Source organism: Zophobas morio, unplaced genomic scaffold, assembly GCF_036711695.1.
Source record: "Zophobas morio isolate AGI-343-1 ecotype UQ-CSIRO unplaced genomic scaffold, CSIRO_AGI_Zmor_V1 ptg000012l, whole genome shotgun sequence".
Taxonomy (NCBI): domain Eukaryota; kingdom Metazoa; phylum Arthropoda; class Insecta; order Coleoptera; family Tenebrionidae; genus Zophobas; species Zophobas morio.
Window position 1 is genome coordinate 26,007,402 of NW_026972117.1, and position 23,230 is coordinate 26,030,631.

Below are 23,230 nucleotides of genomic sequence, written 5' to 3' on the forward strand. Positions count from 1 at the left end.
ATGAAAAACTGGAAAAACTAAGAAACCGAAATAGGCCAAAAGAGAAAATTGAAAAACTGATAAATCGAAAACCCGAACAATCAAATCTCGATAAATCGGGAATGAAAAATTAACAAATCGAAAAATTGAAAAGCAGAACATCTAAAACCAGGAAGTCGAAAAATCGAAAGATTAAGAAATATTGAAAAATTAAAATATCATAAGATTGAAAAATTTTAAATTTAAAAATCCAAAAATTGAAAAATCGAAAAAGTAAAAAGGTAGACACATTGAAAAATCCAGAAGTCAAAAATAGGAAAGCCAAAGAATTGAAATATTGAAAAATCCTAAAACTGAAATATAATAAAAACCGAAAAATCGAAAAATCAAAAAAGTGAAGTCGAAAAATTGAAAAATCTAAAACCTGAAAAATCAAAAAATTAAAGAACTGAAGAACAGGAAAATCGAAACAGTCGAAGGTCAAGAAATGGGAAAATCAAAACATCGATTAATTGAAAAATCGAAAAATTGAGAAATTTTTAAAAATCAAAATTTGAAAAATTAAAAAATCGAAAATTTGACAAAATGACAATTGAAAAACAGAAAATCTAAAACCGGGAAGTCGAAAAATCAAAAGATTAAGAAATCGAAACATTTGAAAAATTCGAAAATTTGAAAAATTCAAATATCCAAGAACTGAACTGAAAAATCGAGAAATCGAAATACAGTAATGATCACTTATAGCGAACCCGGTTAAAGCGAACTTCCTGATATAACGAACCAACTTGCAAAGTACGAACTGAAGTACCATAAGATACGTGTTATTTTTTTCCGATTATAACGAACCCGCTTATAGCGAACTTTCGGATAAAACGAACCAAATTTTTAATATTTAAGAAAAAAAAATCGTTTATAACGAACTTTTTCACCAGTCAGTTTTATCTCGACAATGGTCAGGAACACTTTTGTGTGAATCTATTAGATTCCGTCAATTTTATCAGTATGGCATGGCAAAAAGTATCAGAACAAACAATTGCTAATTGTTTTCGACATGCTGGGTTTCTCCAGTGTGAGGAAAAATTTGAACCAGGGGTGGGATTTTGTTTCTACCGATACGATACGATACGAAGCGATAAATGACAAGGACGAAAATATATATTTCAGATGCGAAAGAAAGAGACGACCACATTTTATCGGTACCGATATTTTATCGTTATAGAAACAAAATTCCACCCCAGAAGACGAACTACTATTGGCTGAATGGCTGAGAAAGCACGAAAGCAATTCTGACGATGAATTTGATATCGACTTCGAAGAATACGTCCATTTTGACGATATTGTAGTGAAGTCTGAAATTTTGGATGATGCTGCTGCTATTGTAGAATTAGTTTAATGCAACATTCAAACAGAAGATGAGACTGAAGACGATGATGATAACGAAGAAGAAAAAGAAGAACAAGAGGGAACGATCCCAAAACCCTCTTAAATTAATCTTTCTCACAAGAAGCAACGTAAAATTTGAGATTATTTTAAGTAACAACTTTTATTTTTAATCAACTTTTTATTAATCAAGTTTTTTTTCTTATATGTACTACTGTATTATTATCTTTACATGTTTATATTTTTGTAATACTTTTAAATGTTGCATCCTGAAATACATAGTTCAGTTTATGAAAGTATGTATCGATTTTTTTGAGATCATTTATAACGAACTTCGGATATAACGAACTACGTTTCCCAGTCCCATGAGGTTCGTTATAACCGAACATTACTGTATCTAAAATTTTAAAAATTTAAAAATCTAAAATTTAAAAATCGAAAAATTGAAAAATCGAAAAATTGAAAAATCGAAAAAGTAAAATAATCGACACATCGAAAAATCCAGAAGTCAAAAATCGAAAAGTCGAAAAATCGAAATATTGAAAAATCCCAAACTGTGATTTCGAACTGAAAAATGAAAGAAAAACTGAAAAATTGAAAACCTGAAAAATCCGAAAACTGAAATATCCAAAAACTGAGAACGTAAAAAGTCGAAAAATTGAGCAATCGAAAAATCCAAAAAGTGAAGTCGAAAAATCGAAACATTAAAAAAACTAAAAAATGAAAAATCGAAAAATTAAAGAATTGAAGAACAAGAATATCGAAATCCTCAAAAGTCAAGAAATGGGAAAATCAAAACATCGATTAATTGAAAAATCGAAAAATTGACAGTTATAAATGTCAAATCTGAAAAATTGAAAAATCGAAAATTTGAAAAAACGATAATTCAAAAACAGAAAATCTAAAACCGGGAAGTCGAAAAATCGGTAGATTAAGAAATCAAAACATTTGAAAAATTCGAAAACATGAAAAACGGAAATATCGAAGAACTGAAATGAAAAATCGAGAAATCGAAAAATCTAAAATTTTAAATATTGAAAAATTAAAATATTAAAAAACTGAAAAATCTAAAATTCAAAAATCGAAAAATTGAAAAAACGACAAGTGAAAAACAGAAAATCTAAAACCGGGAAGTCGAAAAATCGAAAGATTAAGAAATCGAAACATTTGAAAAATTTAAATATGGAAAAGTTGAAATAAAAAATCGAGAAATCGAAAAATCTAAAATTTTAAATATTGAATAATTAAAATACCAAAAAATTGAGAAATCTAAAATTTAAAAATCGAAAAAGTAAAAAGTCGACACATCGAAAAATCCAGAAGTCAAAAATGGAAAACTCGAAGAACAGAAACATTGAAAAATCCCAAAACTGAAATATCCAAAAACTGAGAACCTAAAGAATCGAAAAATTGAGAAATCGAAAAATCAAAAAAGTGAAGTCGAAATATCGAAACCTTAAAAAAATCGAAAAATTGAAAAATCTAAAACCTGCAAAATCGTAAGATCGAAAAATTCAATAATAAGTAAACTGAAAAATCCCAAAACTGAAATGTCCAAAAACTGAGAAATTAAAAAATTGAAAAATTGAGAAATCGAAAAATCAAAAAAGTGAATTTGAAAAATCGAAACCTGAAAAAATAGAAAAATTGAAAAACCAAAAAACCTGAAAAATCAATCAATTGAAAAATCGACAAATAAAGGGTTTATAAAAGTCAAAAATTGAAAAATCGAAATATTTAAAAATCGTAAAATTGAAGAGAAAAACTGAAAACCGAGAAATTCAAAAATTGAGAATTTATAAAATCCCAACATTGAATAATAAATAGGAATAAACTGAAAAGTCCCTAAACTAAAATTTCGAAAAATTGAGAATTCCAAAGTTGAAACAGCAAGAAATTATAGTCGAAACCGGTTAGGATGTGTATCAGTGTCAATTTGTTGAAAGTAAAACGCGTCGTTAAAAATATTATGACATTTTTTCTATTGTAGTTAATTTTATTTCTAGTTAGAAACAAACACTGTTGCCAACATAAGTCGAGGAGTCCTCAACCGTCATTTAATTTAAACTATGACGCTTCTCTACGTTCTCTGGCAAAACTATCGCTATTTGGAAGTGACTTCACTGCGGAGTTTTGTTAGCACTTAGGATGGTTTATCCTTTAGTCCTATTTACAGCAGGGACTAAAGTATAAACCATCCTAAGCGCTAACAAAACTTGTGAAGTCACTTCCAAATAGTGATAGTTTTATTATACCTATACCTGGCTACTTATAGGTGTCATAACCCTGGCATTAACTATACTTAACTGACAAAAAGGTGTTTTACAATTTCGTTGTAAAGCTTTTTTCAGGTTCTAGCCGAAACATAGTTTTTCGCAACATCTAAAATTGTTAATTTACTCGTAGAAATTTATTTTGAGTATATAATAGAGTCAACAAAAACTCAAAATTCACCCCAAATTTGGAATTTTTGCAATATGATCCACTGATTTAAGTAACAAAGTTCATAAACCTTTATCAAATAATAACTTGTTAGCTTAAAAAAAATTACGAGTTATAAACAACAAAATTTAGATGTATCTTTGATTTCACCTTCAGGCGTATACAAAATTTAGCAATTAGTTTTGGTTTCTAACACACATTGTAAAATGTGTTTCATAATCATGATTTTTTTTTTAAAGCCTATATATGCAAAGTTAAAAATAAGAGATTGAGTGATCCACAAAGAAGCATATTATGTTACACAAAAGTAATCCTAAAGTACACATAGAATTTCATAATGAAGGGCCCAGTATTTAAGATGAAGATTACTTCTCTAATATCCGTATTACAGTACCTACTCGAGAAATAAAAATGGCAAAATTTGGTAATCATCAATGCCATGAATAAGAAACAAATTAAAACGTCAACGCGATAAAATGTTTTTAAATTTTTCTCCATTTCACTTTAAATTATAACGTTTTAAGTTTTATTAATTTATTTAATAAAATTCAATGATCTTTATATTATTATTTTCTTGTAAATAAATAAAATGCTTTTTGTAATTTTACTGTCTTGTTTGCCTATTAAAATGTATTTTTACAACTATATCTAATAAGTAAATTCAAATAAATATTAATTATATTTTATTCAACAAAAAAGATGTATGCTATTAATTTTAGCCCATATTCTACTGGACTGGATTTGTTTTGATTGTGCTTCAGGCGCAAGGAAAGTTCTGTCTAAGTTCGTTTATGAGGGGAATTTTTTCTTTTGCTTTCTGTTACACATAATAAATTTAAAATCCAAAATTCCAGTGTGTTTGCATTTACTGAACAAAATAATTACATATCTAAATTGACTAATAAAATAACAAATATAATCTAAAAACATAAACATTTTATCCATATGCTAATATACTACCTTCTGTTTGCAGGGACCAAAGTAGATGTGGCCAAACAGTCTTACTGCTGGGTAAGTTTGATGAAAAAAGATTTTACATGTTAAGGTTAAATTTTGTATTGCATACCATTTTACGTTTATACCACTATTAATTTTAATTCGGTTTAGAGGTTTGTTGGGTGTCTGTTCTAAGTAATTATTATTTAAGTATTTTATTTAGGACAGATTTTGTGTTGTATGTTGGTGAGTCTTGGGGCTTTTCATATCAAAGACTGTTATTATTTTTTAACTTTCTGCCGTTTTACTTTTTATTGACCAATATATATTGCTATATAGAAATAGTAAACTTTTTTAAATTAAAATATTTAATTTTAAAGAAATCCAAATTAAATTTGTTGTACTAATGTAAATATCATTTGAATAAAAAATATATAAAAATATTTGAAATAAATATTTCAAGAATAACAAAATCTGTAAAAAATTTGAAGTTTGTTTTTTTTTAAGTTTTCACACAATTTAAAATCGTTTGGTAATTTACTATTGATTCAATCGAACTACCATTCGTTGCTGAAGCTGCTTGCATCTGCAACTTCGTTTGATTCAATTACACACTTCAACGGTTACGAGGTGTAAGTTTCCCACTGTAAAACAATAAACATAAAGTCGTGTGCTCCTCTAATAGAGTTGTCTAGTCGTGGGGTTGATTGAAGGGACCAACCCCTCTTCACAGCCACTTCAGCTCTTATCTGGGTTTGCAGTCGGGCTCTCGATGGCCATCACAGCTACATTGCTGCTGGAGTCTTGAGATAACAACCGTAAAAGGCTACTTGTCTGACCCCAATTCACGCAACGCATTTTTACACAGGGATGGCATTAAATGCTCCCATATCACATTCGAATAAAAAATATCTCACACAATACAGGGCCATAACAAAATGTTGACAATACTATTTATGAACTACTACTAAAATCGCAACTTTCAGATTACACTGAATAAAAGCTGTTGTTAAATTTTACTGCGGCAAACAATTTTTATTTGTACAGAACAAATATTACATAGTTTGTACATAGTTTTATTCCATTATTATCTAATTGTCGATCAAGGGTGAAATCCTGTTACATTCATGAAGTACTTATCAAAAAAATGTTTTAATCTGGTTTTAAAATTTTATCGGTTGTTTTTAACTGAAAATGTTTTCAGTGATCACTGTGTTGAATTATCTAGTTGAACTTCTACTAGTTGTGCGTCCCCCTTTTCTCTACCTCTACACTAGCGAGAAGAGGGATTTGCATTTTTGTCTGTCTATAAATCAGAGTGTACTTAATGCAATCCGTCGCCATAGCAGCAAAGGATGGGTTTTAGCCCACAGTTGGTAACATCCGATCAATTTATTGTACTCCAAACCCAATCATTCAAACACACGTGCGTCTATTTAGTGGACGTACCATAATGATGACCAGTAAATTAAGTTGAGTGATTTTCAACAGATAATAGAGTGATTTACTTGATGATTATGCATCCATTACAAAGCTAAGCCGGAGAGTGAATAGCTGTTTTGCTAACAAATTAGAGGTTTTATTCTTTATTGATAGTATGTAGTTGAAGAGGTTGCACAATCGCTGAAATACAATAGTGATGACAGCCATAGGATTTGTCTACAAAAATTAATATTATAATCGATATCACAATTTTACGCACATCTAAAAGTGTTTATTTTGTAACTGGTACCTGACGTAAATTAAGGAGCTCAAGAGTTTTTATACAAAAAATTCTTTTATACAAGGTTTAACGTAAAAAATTACAACTTTGTTATTTCCTCTTTATAAGTAAAGTTAATGATAAAAACCTTATAAAAAGCAAAAGCTGCTTTGTAACAAAAAATAAAGGTGGATCTCATTCAAGTGAACAATTCACACACCCCAATACTAAGTTCATTTTTCGGTATTTAAATTATCACCTATTTCATGGGATAGTGTATACAGAGTAACATATAAATCGTTCCAAATATTATTCGCTCCAAAGTAGTCACTGTCCCTAGTTGAACATTTATTGATATGTAAGATAAATTTACACAAGCATCTTATTTGTTTTCAAACTCTACATTTTATGCAATTTTAAAAACATTTTTCAATAAAAGTTCAGATTTTTGTTGCTAAGACATCGTAAAAAAATTGGTCTAAAGAGTTTAGACAGTACTTTCCTCGCTGTCGGAAACGTGACGACTGCATGCCTATTATGTTTTTTTTCGTATTACATTTTTGAAGCGGAGTATTTTAAAATAAATTGAGTATTACTTTTTTCAATTTGGTCATTATTTGGCATGCCATGTTTGTATTTTTTTTATAATTGTAATGATTGCTTATTAAAAAAAATTAAATTGGACGAAGTCGTCTCTGGGGTGTATAATATGTTGCCTATGCAAATATTGTCAGGCGTGAACAGATAAAAAGAACACTCTGCATAGTACTTGTAATTTAAGACAAATACGTTTGAAGATGTCAAAGTATTCAATTTTGATTTAATCAATAAAATTAATTGACTCAGTCTTTAATTTTTTTCAGACACCCCGTATAAGCAAATCTAGAAAATGCAGTGATAAATCACAATCACTCATCATTCTTTACATATTTAAGATAGCATTTTTTCAGCAAAAGTTTGCGGCGGCGTCATCAAAATTTTACCATGCTTATAAATTTAAAACATCTCTAAGAGTTCAAACCAATCGGTTCTGTAGTTCCTGATTAAATCAATAATATAAATTCACGCATTCATTAATTTTTTTGAGTGACCCTGTATATGCAAATCAAAAAAATATGAATGGAATGATAAATCACAAGTACATGCTCATCATATTTTGTACATTTAAGATAGGATTTACTTAGCAAAATTTTGGGGTGACGTCATCAATTTTTTAGGGGGAAGAGTAAATACATTTTGATCAAAAATTTACCACGATTATGATAACTTTAAAATATCTCAAAGGTTTCAAAGCATTTGGTGTTGTAGTTTCTGATTTAATCAATAAAATACATTGACGCGTTCATTAATTTTTTTGAGTCACCTGTATATCCAAATCCAAAAAATATGAATGGAAAGATAAATGACAAGTACATATCTCTCATCATATTTTGTACATTTTAGGTAGGATTTATTCATCAAACTTTTGAGCTGACGTCATCAATTTTTTGGAGGGGATAAGTAAATATATTGTGATTAAAATTTTATCATGCGTATCATAACTGTAAACCATCTGCAAGATTTCAAAGCACTCGGTTTTGTAGATTCCAAATTAAATGTCAAAATGTTGTTACCTAATTTTGATTTTTTTTCCAAAAATCTGGACGTTTCGGGTACATGTGTAGGACTGTGTTATTTTATAGAATTTGAAACCCATTTACTAAGTACAATTTTGAAGTGACGTCATCGCATTAGTGGTGGGGATGATTAGACAAATTTTGGTTAGCGTTTTACCATCTACATGGTATTCCTAATATAAGTACAAAATTTCACAATAATCGGTCCAGTACTTTCGGAGATTATCTGTATAATAAAAATCCGGGACGACAGACAGACGGACAGACAGACGGAAACGGGAGACCTATTTCTTCGTCCTCTAGGGGTCATGAAAGGTTGAGAAAACGTAAAAGTAGAGAATCGGCCGACGGACTCGATTACAATACTTCCTTTGCTTACGCTCGGGAAGTAAAAATTATTATTTAAATGTTCAAAAGTGTAATATGCAAAGTGATAATACTTTAGAGTTAAATTCTTCATACGTATTCTATTTCTTCTAAGAAAAGATTTTCCCACATTTAATCTGTAACGGAGGAAAAGAGATGAACTGTATTTTTACAAATTCTATAAAAAATTCTTGTGTTAAGTGAGTAATCATCAACTTGATTGATGTTCTCAAGTAAATATTAAACATAAAAATACCTTCAAAGTATGTTTGCTGTTTTTAATTCTGTCCCCAAGGAGGTGAATTGAAGTAAAATTCTTAAAAAATCTTAGTTTCAAAATGTTTGGTGCAAATCTGGGAAATGGCTTCTATCACATAAAATTTCACTTATGGTTAGATAAACCTATTGAAATATGTACGAAAACGAAACAGATCTGTTAAATTCGAAAAAATATAGTAGGTACACAATTCCCATGAAACTTTTGCAATTAATACAATATTTATTAGAGTGAAAATAGTTGTAAAATATATTAAAACCACAGACCAGCAGACGCACATGGGTCGATTTGCGAATTTAGAGGAGGAAACTATGAAGGTCCTACTGTCAGCGGCGTACAGTAGGACCTTCATTTAACCTCTTTTTTGTAATATTTACCATTAATACATTTCACTAATCATTCATCATCCATGCCAGGGCGGTTTCCAAATTTCAAAAAAATGTACAACTGTGTTACCAACAAAGCGGAAAAATAATTCACAAAAAAAATCTAGAGCACCCCTTGATACCAGAATCATTTGTAGACACTGTGTATACAGGTGTATCAGATAAAACTCCACGGCCTAATATTTTGAGAACGAATAGAGATATTGAAATTCTGTAAACTCCATTGTTTTTAAGCTGAAAAAGGAAGCTTAATTTAGTACACTGCAAGTATAACGCATATATGGGGTTGGCACACCACCCCAAAACATGTTTCTTTAAATTACAACGTATATAATGTTCAACGGATTTTAGTAGAACATTAAATTATTATTACACCTAACAAAATCACCTAGGTGTTTATTTCATTTTCAGTAGATAAAAAAAATAAAAATTAAAAATTAAAGTTGTATACAGGATGAACCATTAAGCGCGCGTTCTTTTGATATCTCATTATTATTGAAAATAAAAACAAGTCAGAAGCTACAGTACAGTTCGTTGAATATATCTATTTTTACATTTTTTGATTGGTTTCTTCTTAGACTTTAAATTTATTCCAATTTTCTTGAATATTTTTGGCAATGAAAAGGTTCGCAAAAAATCGCAATAGGGTTATTTTCAAAATCTATCAATATTTTGTGCAAAGATGATCGAAGGTACGCGCTTTGTTTTGCTGTAAATTAAATTGAAGCTTAATGTACTGAGTGTTTATAAAAAAAAAAACTAAAATATTATAATTTTCAAGTATCGATATTTCGGTTTTTTCATATAGAACATCTTATATTTTATTATTGCTTCTTACTCAGTTTTTTATCCTTTTCCTTTTTTGTTAAGATTTTGTGTGTACCTAAACTTTACTTTACTTTATTTAGTTAGTAAGACAAAATATTGAGCCAAAACTGCGTTTAATTTATGCAAAGAATATTTTTTTGTTTATCACAAATTCAATTGCTGTTAACAATATATACGTTGGAATTGAAGAAAACAACAAGTTTGCGTGACGACACCGACGCCATCTATGTATCATATTTGCAATGTACCCACCAACTGAAGCTTGCCTCTTCAAGCTAAAATATCTATCGGTACTTAAGATATAAGGCCGCGGAGTTTTTATCTAGGACATCTGAATAGATGAAAATATATTTTTTAGAAATGTCCACAATTAGGACGCAAATAATACGTTATTGACCAAACGCAACTCTTTATACGCATAAAACAAACTATTATTTTATGGTTCACAATACATATCTTCCACTGTAATTGTGTACCTTATTTAGCATTTAGCTACTAGTTATACGACAGTACCCCAAAGGGGTGTCCTGAACTTCCGAGGTAAAACCCAAATAAAAGTTAATGCAAAAATAAATACCTCAAAATGGTAAAAGTTGACTGCTTCGCTGCAAGAGAAACCTTAACCGAGTCAATTTGCGAAATGAAAGTTGCCTGACAATATTGTACCCCTACCCGTAAAAGCACTTAGGTACATTAAAATTTCTTAAAATTCCAAAGCACTTATTTGTTAACTGATTTATTGGGTTCCGAATAGGGCGGAAACAATTCAATGAAGTAAAGAGTTGCCAAAAAAATAAGTTTTGATCTTGCAATGTTACAGTTTATTTTGTAGGTTACTACAAATTTTGGTAACAATATAGTGTTGATTTAAGAGTTAAAAAAAATTGTTTATTCCTTTCTAAAAAGTGGATTACATTTTTTTGCAGAACCGTTATTAATAATTTATTTTCTTGAACGCTTACCAAATTGGCAAGTATGTGCAAAATTTAACTGGAAACTATTAACCTTTTCAATCAACTATTGAATAATTTGTAAATGCAAATTAAAAATTAACGTTCTAAGAAAAGTGACAAGTCCATTTTTAATTCGGTGGAAAAATATCAGCACAATAATTCAAATTAAAAGTTTTAACACTACACCACATTCAACACCATTACTAGAAGCACTATTGTTAAATTTGTCTTGACTGCATATTGATATTGGCACTCCTGATAATCCTCTTAGACACGTTCAAAACATCGCAAGTTGCCTGGTCGTGAAGGTACAAAACTGAATTCAAAGTACCGACAGCACCTAAGAATTTAAAAATTTGTAGGATAATCCTTGCACCCCTATTAATTCTAAAAAGGAATTATATCCTAAAATAGGTATTAACGGAAGCTGTTTACCCCTTTAAATAGATAAGGACTATCAGTTTTCACTGACACTTTTTTTAGTTTATCTGTTGTACCGTTCCAAATCCGTATTTTTAGACCTAATAAGTAAGACTTCTCAAAAATGAGAATATGTGGTTTTTGTGGCACGTTTGCTTACACTATTTATGTGCGTGAAACATAACCATCTTTATCAATCAAGAAGATTTGCAAATAACTTATTAAGAAAATACTAGGAAACATTTACTTTGTGTTTAATTCATTGTAGCATATTTTGATTTCTATAATCAAAAAAAGTTTCTAATTTTACTGACCGAAATTTTCAGTAGATACTGTTTAGCGATTATTATTAAAGTTATCGTCATATGGAGTTACATACCGTTAAGTAAAATCTATTAATTTCACCTAATCAAAAAACTCTACAATTTTAAGATATATTTGACGAATCAAACATTTTAAGCCTATTACGAGAACATTTTGACTTTTAAGTAACTCCACCGTAGTTTGCCCGAGGTAAGTAACAGATTAAGCTCTTAACTGGAAACGGTAAACCACCTGCAAAAAATAACAATGAAAAACAAAGATAAGGCCGCCATTAAGGGCGGTTCAGAATTTTTGAAATGGTAAAGCTTATGTCCACCTCTTGAAGATCGTTATTTACGACAAGTTAAGTTATTGGCTGACTGCACTTGTAACAATTTGTTCCAGCAAACCCTTTTGCTTTTGTGTTACGAAAACATTCAAACCGAAATTTGTCCTTCGAAAAGGTGTAGTTTAAACGGCATTTTTTAATACAATAGCGAATGAAATAGTCGCTTGGTTAAATTATCGTGATAACAGTATTCCTGATAACATTCATTTTAATTTTATGAAAGGAATTGCAGTTCAAGTAAGGAATAGCAAAACTTATGAAACAGTGATTAATACTATAACAAAAAATTAATTCAATATGCTGTTGAAAGGTCCCAGTTTGTCTTTAAATCCTTTAATAACACTTTAACACCCCCAAATATTTAAAAAATCACCAAATAGATCTCGTCAATCTAAGATCAGATAAATTCGGCTTAAGAGAATCCGAAAAAAGTTGTCATCAAAATTTCGGGTGTTCGGTTACGGTCTGTAACACGTTGGACTTTATTGTCCTTGATGCAAGCGTCAGGTTTCTTTGACACCTTGACCTAAGAAGAGGCGTTAGCGACGACATAATCTTAAAATACAAAAGAAACGTCATGATGCCTTGCCAGATTAAGAGAGATTATAATACATTTTAAACAACTAACGTCTAGGGAGCTCAGTGTTTTTTAACTCCGTCAATGGGTGCAGTTTATACAAGGGTGATTGGTGAGAATATCAAAAATACCCTTTCTTTTGTACGAAAAAAAGCACTTCAAACTCACAATCGTCGAATGTATTATTTTTTTATTTGTAACAAGTTTAGTTCGTTGAGCGTCGGATGCTGCATGAGTACAACGAATAAATAAAAAAATGAGAGATGAAGCTGCAGTCTCGTAATGAGAATGTTTTTTGCTTAATTTGTAATAAAGGAATAAATTAAACGTCATGAAAGTAATTGACATCCAGTCTTGCTGCATCAACCGGCTTGGCTAATGGTCCATCATTAACGTTATCAGAGTGATCATGTCATGCTTAACTCGATTGCCACCCTCTGTTTACCCCTAATAAAGCTAAGGGGACTAGATGCCATCATCAAAAAGTCCGAGCTAGATTTAAATCGCATAAAACGACAGCGTCTCTAATTGGCATAAGGGGTAATAGATAGATTATTACCCCATTCATATAACAGCAAACTCAAAAACACCGCATCAAGCTGTATCTCGTGTCATCTTGACTCCTTTGTACGTTCTAATGACAATTACTAGAACGGCTTTCGTGAATGAAACCCAATTTTTTGAGTTAATCGCGTAGAAGAGTATTTGAAGCGTTCGGGTTTGTTAACAGGAAGAAATGTATTGACCAACGAGACAACCATTTAAGAAAGTTTTTATAGGAAGATGTTTGTGTGGTGCCGCCCTAAACCCTCGATAATAACAGTATTTTCTACATTAGTGACCAATTCTTGCGTTCCAGGATTTTCAGGCACCATGCTGTCTGTCTGAGGACGGCTGGCTCCTTTTCTTTCTTATTGAAAAGGGGTGACGTTTAACAAATACCTTCCGAGTAGGTACCTGTACAGTGCAATTTGTACAATGCAGTTTGTACAGTGCACTTAAGGCAACTGTTACCTTGAAACCGAAATTTACGAACCAAACAATGCGTTAAAATACCTACTTGTTGTCGGCAAGTACCTACCGGTTTTTTCTGTTTAAAAACGTGCACCAGTACAGAACTTATGCATTGTTAACATTCAGGATCATGACCAACCCGTGTTAAAGGAAAGAACTAATCTGCTTTGGTTATTATTAATCTTGTTGTAAGATTCTTTAAAGAAGTATATTAAATGTAAATCGTTTTTAACAAGAGTATAAATTCGAATTTCCGAAATACACATCATATTCGTTCAAAATTGCTTTAAATTTAGAGTAGCGTCAAACTGACTTCAAAAAGAAACTTGTTTTTTATTAATCAGTCAACATTTACCGTTTGCTTAAGAGGAAATTTTAAATTGAACTGTCATCTTGCTGTTCGAGTTTTCATATTATTTTATAAATACTTTACAATGTGCTGTCAACAAAAATCGACCTGCAGGTGCTGATTATCTGTCTTCCTCATTACCAGCTATCTGTAACAGACGATGAGAAGGACGGATTAATCCTCCGAAGCTAGTTAGAAGACGATTTTTGTTGATCGCAAGTTGTAAGTACTTGATGAAGTAAACATAAATCCTTTTCTATACTTTTCAACTTTGAAGTAATATAAAAGAAGATTTAATAATAATTAGTTGTAAAAAAAACTTTTCTGCAAGTTATAGGTTTAAGGATAAGATCCTTGTGTGAAAATACTTAAGCAACGTCTTATAAAATTCAATTTATTTTTTATTAGACCGCTAACTAGTCCTGAACTATGTTTCTTAAAATATAAGAAGTCTCTAAAGAAAAGGGTGACTCATGAATCAACTCAACTCAATCGTATTTATTAACAGTTATTCATACGTGGAGACTTTGAAATGTATTTTTTATTTGTGCTACGTTGAGTAAAAAAAATAATTTCACTAACGAAGTGTTTTACATGAAACTGATAGCATTTATCAAAAAAGTACTGTCTGATATGTTGTTGGGATGGGTTTCGTATTTATAGCTTAATGGGGAATTCGATTTTCGAGTGGTGCCATAGTTACAAAATCAGAAACAGAATTTTACTTAAATGTGTGATTTGAAGTCCATATCAGTAAAAAGTAAAGGAAATTAAAATATATAGTTATTACATTAAAGCAGAAGGAACATTAATCTCGGAAAGTGTGAGCTCCCCCGTCATTGAGAAATAATCAAGTGGGCTTTTGCTTTTTTTGGCTTCATCAGTCTGCAAAATTTGTCACTAATTTTGCCATGATTTTTATTTATCTTTGAATCAAATATGCATGTATATAATCTTAAAGTAAAAAATGCTATGCCTATGTTTCAAATGTGTTTTTACTTCACACAATTTTATGATGACGTCATCAACATTTTTGCGAGGACACGTATATCAACTTGGATTGGCGCAGTGTAGTACTAAAAATAACAGTATTGTATTCCCACAATTTTCTGGATAAATCAAGTGAGTCGTTCCTGATTTAACCAATAAAATATCAATATTCATTCATTAATTTCTTGAGTTACCTGTATGAGTAAATCAAAAAAATATGAATGCAATGATAAATTACAAGTAAAAACTCATCATATTTCCCACATTTTAGGTAGAATTTATTCGGCAAAATTTTGAGATGAGGTCATCAATTTTTTGGGGGTAAAAACATATATTTTGATTAAAAATTTACCATACTTACACTAACTTTAAAACTTGCAAAATGTTGTTTTACAATCTTAATTTTTTCCAAAAATCTCGACGTTTTGGGTAAAAAATCAACACGGTGTCATAAACTACATGTCTACGACTATGTTATTTTATACAATTTAAAACCCATTTGCTATGTACAATTTTGAAGTGACGTCATCACATTATTGGTGAGGATAATTAGACAAAGTTTGGTTAGTGTTTTACCTTTTACATGATATTCATAATGCACATATAAAATTTGACAACAATCGGTCCAGTAGTTTCGGAGATTATCTATCTAATAAAAATCCGGACAGACGGCAGACAGACAGACGGACAGACAGATAGACGCACAGGCAGACAGATAAGCAGATAGACGAAAATGGGAGACCTATTTCTTTGTACGCTCGGGAAATAAAAATTGTGGAACAAATATAGCGTTTCAAAATTACTAGTGCATTATAATCAACATCGAAACATTTGCAATAAACTGAAAGCTGTTCTTGGTTTAGCAAAAAGAGCTGTAAATTAAATTTGGCGAATAGTAGATGAGGATAGGTTAACGCAAAACCGACTGGATCAGAGTAGTATAGGACACTTGTAATTGATGCGTGCAAAATAATCGGTACTCGGCGAAGCTCGGGAATGAGATAAGATTCGAAAATAACAGCAGGCCACTTTATATTCTGTGATTACAAGATTTCGAAAGTTGTGTCATTTTGGCAACCATTTCATAAATGTATATTTGTTTTTGTCTTCGCATCCGTAATAATAGAAGTCTGAACGCTGGTCATTTCTGGGTCAGTGGTGTGTTTGAAAAAATAACAACAACTATAACATTCAAATCTACGTAATAGAAACTGGTTTAAAATGAAAAATTAAATTTACTGATTTCCTGTACTTCTTTACTTCTCACTTTACTTGCCGTGCCATATGAAAATAATCTAAATTTGCATGCATGTCAATGTGTACATTTTAGTAAAGTACAAAGATGATAAGAGTGGTACGCAATTTTTAAGTGTATTAAATATATTGTTACGTTGTTCGATAATTAAAAATCAACTCAAATTTATTATTAATTAATAATTAAATTTATACGACTAATTACACAGCGATTATGTATAAAATAATTCCGGCGTAACTTGACTGGTTTCTCTCGTCGACTGAATGAACCGTTCCCATGCTTCCCTTCTAGATATTCCGCGATCGAGGTTTTTCTGGAGTACTCATCGCGACTTCCGCTTTCAGGCTTTTCTTGAGTCATCGTCACCGTGTATACTAGAGCACCCTCGAAAAAACCCATAAGCGTCGTACCGGGGCTGTGTATGGGTTTATTTCGTAACAATATTTATTTTGATAAATAAATAAGTGTTACTGTTTTGGTGCAATTTTGGGAAAAGTTGAGTAAGTTTTTTGTAAAACAATCAAGGTTCATACATTTTTTTGGAACAATCTTTACAATCTGTTCTATAATAGTAAAACACACTATAAAAACATGCAAAAATGCGTGTTAGAACCTATTTTTCAATAAAGACTAAACTAAACTTAATTAATATTCTGAATGGAACTAAATCTCACTCAAAAACAGTTAAAAATGTGGTATTCGCTATAAAATCAAGGCACGTTTTAGATGCCTTTAATGAATGATATTCAAAGTTGTTAGGGGGTCTGCTTTTTTAAAAATAGTTCTTTTACGTTCCAAGCAAGTTGGAAAGAAATTTATAGTTACATAAAATTTGATTTTCATTGGTTGAATTCGTAAATTTTAACGTTTGTGCTAAATCTCAATTCTTGGAGTAAAACAGTATGTTTTTACAGATGCAATCCCGACAGCGAATTGTCATTCCCGGGTTTTGGAAGTACTTGCGGCGGAAGTTCTTCAAGCATGGCCTATTTAAAGTCAACCCCGTACCCCGTGCCAGGCTTAGGGTTACATGGACTACCAGTGGATTCGCTCCACTCGTCCATGGCAGGATATCCAGGAGGTAATAAAAAGTAAACAAGAAATATAATTTGAATTATAACTGCAAAAGCTGAAATCAAAAGATATCAACATTTTTGCTAAAATAGTAAAAATATTCTGTAATTCTCACATAAATATTAAAGCTAAATTTAAGCACCACAATTTGCACATACCACCGATAAACATAAATGATTAATGATCTCATATTATTTACAAAATGCATCTGCTTCAACAAATGCATAAATAAGAATAAAAGACTTTATATAAAACAGAATAATTTTATTGATAATTATTATTCACGAATAAATACGATAAATCTTCACAATCTGTTTTAGTGGTTATCAAATTTGTAATTGAAAATATTTATATTTTATATGAGGATATGTTATTTTAGGTAAATTATTTAAATTTACTGAAACCGAAACAGTACCAAAGCACTCATTTATGTTATTAAACAAAATATATGCAACCCACGTTCACATAATATCGCTTTTGCAGAATTTCACATTTACATGAATTTTATTGCAGCTTTTATTCCAAATCACGACTGATTTATGGCTTGTACGCCACAGCCTAAATTCCGCAGAAATTCAGCTGCAAAAATAAACATCTGTTCAATCACATTTGGCGCGAATTTTCTTTGTTTCGTTGTTTTTTGTTATAAATAAAGCGATGTTCGATTGTCTACAAGAACTGGCTGTTTTGTACCTTTGAGCTATTTTAATGAGTGAGGGGGATTAGAGGTGGTAATCCTGATTCATGTGTTTGCGCAGGTAATCAACGAAAACAGCGCCGGGAGAGGACGACCTTCACCAGGGCTCAACTTGACGTCCTGGAGACCCTCTTCGGAAAGACGCGTTACCCTGACATTTTTATGAGAGAAGAAGTTGCTCTCAAAATTAATCTGCCAGAATCCAGAGTTCAGGTATTTTTTTTTATTATGCAAAATAAGGCAAACTTAAGCTGAAACGATGGCAACGAGCACGGTTGCTAAAAATTACACCACGAAATACCGTACATTAATTTTGTTTTTACGCATTTTAGCAAAAATAAAATTTGTATTATAAATTAGTAATAATAATATACAGCAACAAACATTATTTTTAACAAGCGGGTCACAATAATTATTGTTTTAATATTCCGTGTTTAACTTGTAACCGAAGTAAGTAATTTGGCTTTTAAACTCTGAAATCTACTTATAAATGAGATGGGAGAATAACCAATATGTAATGTGATAAAAAATTGTAGCAATTTGTTTGATAATAGCCTACATTTATTAATGTACAGTATCTTTCACTTTTCATAAAAAATACTTATAACGATTTTTTTACAGGAAAAATTATCGTGTTTATGACCTCCTAGGAGGGCATTGGTAAATTGTTTTAACTTAATCGTACAGTAAAATGTCACTAAATATGATATTGAGGATTAAAATACTTGGTATTTGAGTATCAAGACCATAGAGAAGAACTTTTTCGGCCGAACTGAAGTTTGAGACCGAAAAGATTCTCTTTAGCCGAGGTACACCAACGTTTTTTAGGCGACCATACAGAAAAATAATTAGTTATGTAAATGGTTTTTGGATTAGAAAATCTTTTTTCGTTGTTGGAGAAAAAAGTCATGCAGATTTGAAAAAAACCAAAGTGCTAATTTAAGCGTGTACAAAAAAAAATATTCATAAAAATTGGTCAAAAAGATAAAAAAAGTGACAAGTCAGTCAAAAAAAAAGTAATTTTGACATTTCACTACCTTTTGTACAATCAGAAGTATTGAGAGGAAACAGGTGTTTAATCGGGGAATCGATTTTCTTCAGAGCTTGGAAGATAGTAGTGACGTCACCTCTGTTTCACCTCTCGGAAAGAGAACAAAGATTCATGTAAGCAAATCTTTCATGATATGGTGGCCAGTTTCTGCCATATGGGAATCTGGTTGCCCTTCGCTGAAGCGATTCCAGACATCGAATATCCTGCTGAAGTACAGGGGACCAAACACAATAATTAGCAAATTCAAGCAAAGGCCTCACAAAGATTTTATGTAATTTTGAAAAAGCCACAGGAGTTGCTTTAGCGAATGTTTTACTTAGCAGAAACGACTTTCTGTTAGCCTTCTTCGTGACGTGTACAACACGTTCTGACCATGATAGATTGCTGTTAATCACAAAACCTAAATCAAGATACGAATATGTACTGGATAACTTAATATTGCCCATACAATATGGATGTCTGGGGTTTTTGTTACCAATATATAAAGTAGTATACATGTCCAAATTTAAGGGGAGTAACCAGTCTTTGGACCAATTATGTATGACATGAATATCTTTCATTAAATTCTGAAAATCAACCGTGTAGATAATAAAAGGGCCGAGTACTGAGCCCTGTGGTACTCCACTTCATCAATACTCTTGCTAAACGCATTCCCAACCTTAACACGGAAACTTCCCCTTAAGAATGAATTAATGCATTCAGGAAGATTTACCCGTATAACACAGTGTTGAAGCTTATAAAGAAGACGATGCTTTGGAACCTTATCAAATGCCTAGGGAGAAATTGAAATAGATAATATCAAAAGGACACTTGGAGTCTAAGTCCCTTGTCTAGTCAAGTGAGCAACAAAGGAGCGATTTTTCATACCATTCGGGTGGGATAACTTGATGGTCTAACATAAACTTACATATCTTATGGACTCCATCATTTTAACGACAATCGACGTTAAACCGACCGGTCTATAACTTAAGGCTTCAAATTTGTAACCCTTTTTAAAAATAGGACGAACAATTGCAGTCCTCCAATCATCTGGTAAGGAACTTGTCTTAAAAGATTGCTGCATTAGAATGCTATGGGGACACCGAGTGCTTCCGCACAATTTCTCAAAACACTAGCCCTCATTAAATCAGGACCTGGAGTATTGGACATTCTTAGTTTAGTTAAGAGAAAAAGTATTCCTGGAATCTGTAATCATGGGCATTAAATCTGACTATTGTCCACTATATATATTGTCAAAGTTATCTCTTGTCTGTAAAGGCCCAGCAGAACCCGACAATTCAGAATGAATACATTTATAAAACTGCTTTAGGACCCTAAGTTGATTCGAGAACGTTCTGTGGTCTGCATAATCAGTCTCGAAACCAGATATTTTAAAAGTGCGTCACAGAGCCCACTTCTTCTTGATTAACCTTAAAGTTTTACTGATCAATCTAAGGGTTTTTGTTGATCTTTTAACGGTTACGATGTTCGTATATTCCCCAACCTTATCATGAATGATACCTTTAAACACGTTCTAGTTATCACTGACTACTTACTTGATGCTTGGACAATATCGATTCCCAATGAAGTTCGTTTAGATTGTGACCTACGGCTTTAAAATCTATACACGTCTTCCTAATTGAGACGGTCCTCATATAAGGTTTAAAGCTAATTTGTAGGGCAATATTTAAGGTAACATAATATAACTTGCCAATTGGGCTTAAGTAATCCAACTTGACCAGTGAGTTGTCGTCGGAAGAGAATATTAAGTCACGTAGAGAAGGAGTTGATTTGGTCTATATCTCGTAGGTTCCAAAACCAGCTGATTAATTAAGATGGCTGGTAATCAACAGTTCAACTAAAAGTTGGGAGGGTGCATTAGTACCTGATAAGATAAGACTGATTTTGGCAAATGACATACCTTCTAAGAAAAGAGAGGATGGGTGGGCGGGGCTAGTATGTGCTAAGATAAAACTGATTTTGGCAAATGAAATACCCTCTAAGAAAAGAGGGGGAGGATGGGTGGGGCTACTATCTACTAAAATAAGACCGATTTTGGCAAATGACATACCCTCTAAGAAAAAAGAGGGTGGATGGGCGGGGCTAGTGCCTTCTAAGATAAGACTGATTTTAGCAAATGACATACCTTCTAATAAAATCATTGTTATCTGAGCAGGTCTAGCCCCACCCACCTGCCCTCTCTTTTCTTAGGGGTATCTCATTTGCCAAAATCAGAATTTTCTTAGTAGGTACTAGCTCCGCCCGCCCACCCTCTCTTTTCTTAGAGAGTGTCTTATTAACAAAAATCAGTCTTATCTTAGCAAGTACTAGCCCCGCCCACCCACCCTCTCTTCTCTTAGAAGGTATGTGATTTGCCAAAATAAGCCTTATCTTAGCAGGTACTAGCCCCGCCCACCCACCCTCTCTTTTCTTCGGATAGATATGACTGATTTTGGAAAATGAAATCCCTCTAAGAAAATAGAGGGCGGAGCTAGTACCTGCTAAAATAAAACCGATCTTCGGCAAATGAGAAACCCTCTAAGAAAATAGAGGGCGGAGCTAGTACCTGCTAAAATAAAACCGATCTTCGGCAAATGAGAAACCCTCTAAGAAAAGAGAGGGTGGGAGGGCGGGGCTAGTACTTGCTAAGATAAAACTGATTTTGGCAAATGACATACCTTCTAAGAAAAGATAGGTTGGGTGGGCGGGGCTAGTATCTACTAAAATAAGACTGATTTTGGCAAATGACATACCCTCTAAGAAAAGAGAAGGCGGGTGGGTGGAGCTAGTACATGTTAATACTGATTTTGGCAAATGACATATTCTCTAAGAAAAGAGAGGGTGGGTGGGCGGGGCTAGTACCTGCTAAGATAAGACTGATTTTAGCAAATGACGTATCCTCTAAGAAATTTAATTAAATTATTATAAGAAAAGACACTTGAGGCTCTAAAGCACTTCAAATTCTTTACAAACTAGTGTCTAGAGGTCATGAAATATCAGGCATGTTGAAATCGCCAAAAATAAAAGATTTCTCATAGGTACTCGAAACGTTTATGATGAAGTCAACTAAAATTTTATCATTGTCAATTGAAGACGAAGGAGACCTATATACACAGCCCAAAAGAAAAGTAACATACCTATCACACAACTTGAGGAACAAGGCTTCAATACTACATTTATCGAACGATAGCGAAGTGACCTGTAAATTGGCATATTTTGAAAAATATATACAAACCGCACCTCCTCTCATATGTATATACATGCGGAATCGAAGGACACACCGCTACATCTATGCCTTTAACTTTAACGGTGGGGTGCTTATCAATTATTTTATCAACTAACTCTTTCGAACTAAGATAAATGTAATACGACTTTTGGACATGTTGGAGGCAAATCTAACAGTTTTTGGAGTAACAATATTACCTATTGCTACAACATAGTGGTACAATACTCAGTTTTCGACCGCAATAAGAACTATTGCTTGGTCTTTACTAGGAAAATCAGGTGAACCAGCCGCCATCTGAGTGGCGGTAATATTAAAACAAAAGAAACAACAAAGAATAGTCCTAAGAAAAACCAATTCCCAAAGCGAACACTGCGCTCGCCGCCGTAGAAGACCTCCCTCAATTAAAAGAACTTATCTGTTGGCAGCAAAAACAAAATCGATAAAAATGTTAGCATCAAGAATGCCAACAAACCTAAAAATCGCCAGTTTAGCTCGAAATTAAAGAATATGGCCGGAGAAAGGAACACTTTACTGCCGTTCAACAGTTAAACATTTTGGAACAAACTCACCAAAACTGTGAAAAACACACAGCAGTAAAACACACTACCGATCACGTTGGAAGGTTGGTTTTTTCACCGCCGCGATAATAGGCGCCTAAGAAAAATATTTTCACACATCCATTTTTATGAAAAAAGTTGAGTCAATACTTTTATTTATACCACATCTCTGTTCGACTCCTAAATAACTGTTCCTTGATTTTTTAGTTCTGTTTTATTTTACATTTTTGCGTCCCGAGCGTAAGCTAAGGAAGTATTGTAATACAGTCTATCCAGGGAATGGATACTTTCCTGTTTTCTCGACGTTTATGACCCCTAGAGTATGAAAAAATTGATGTCCTGTTTCCGGCTGTCTGGTGTCTGTGTGCCCGCCTAACTACCGGACCAATTGTTTTGTCTATTCATCCCCGCCAATAATTTTATAACGTCATTTCAATTTTATGAATCCGCCTTGATTAAATATTCAGATTTTCCGTAAAAAAAAACTGTATAAAAACATTTTATATCAGTGTAAGAGCAAATCA

The 23,230-nt window shown here is 32.2% G+C and overlaps 1 protein-coding gene across 1 annotated transcript in view; it reads left to right on the forward strand.

The window, feature by feature from the left end:
* The window catches only part of LOC135128453 (homeobox protein OTX2-A-like), a 53,781-nt gene that overhangs the window by 23,644 nt on the left and 6,907 nt on the right, over positions 1 to 23,230 (forward strand). Inside the window, exons 2-4 of the mRNA XM_064055363.1 lie at positions 4,775 to 4,812; positions 17,037 to 17,203; positions 17,955 to 18,106. Of these exons, the coding sequence (XP_063911433.1) occupies positions 4,787 to 4,812; positions 17,037 to 17,203; positions 17,955 to 18,106 (345 nt within the window). The 5' untranslated portion in view covers positions 4,775 to 4,786. The remainder of the gene's footprint in view (positions 1 to 4,774; positions 4,813 to 17,036; positions 17,204 to 17,954; positions 18,107 to 23,230) is intronic.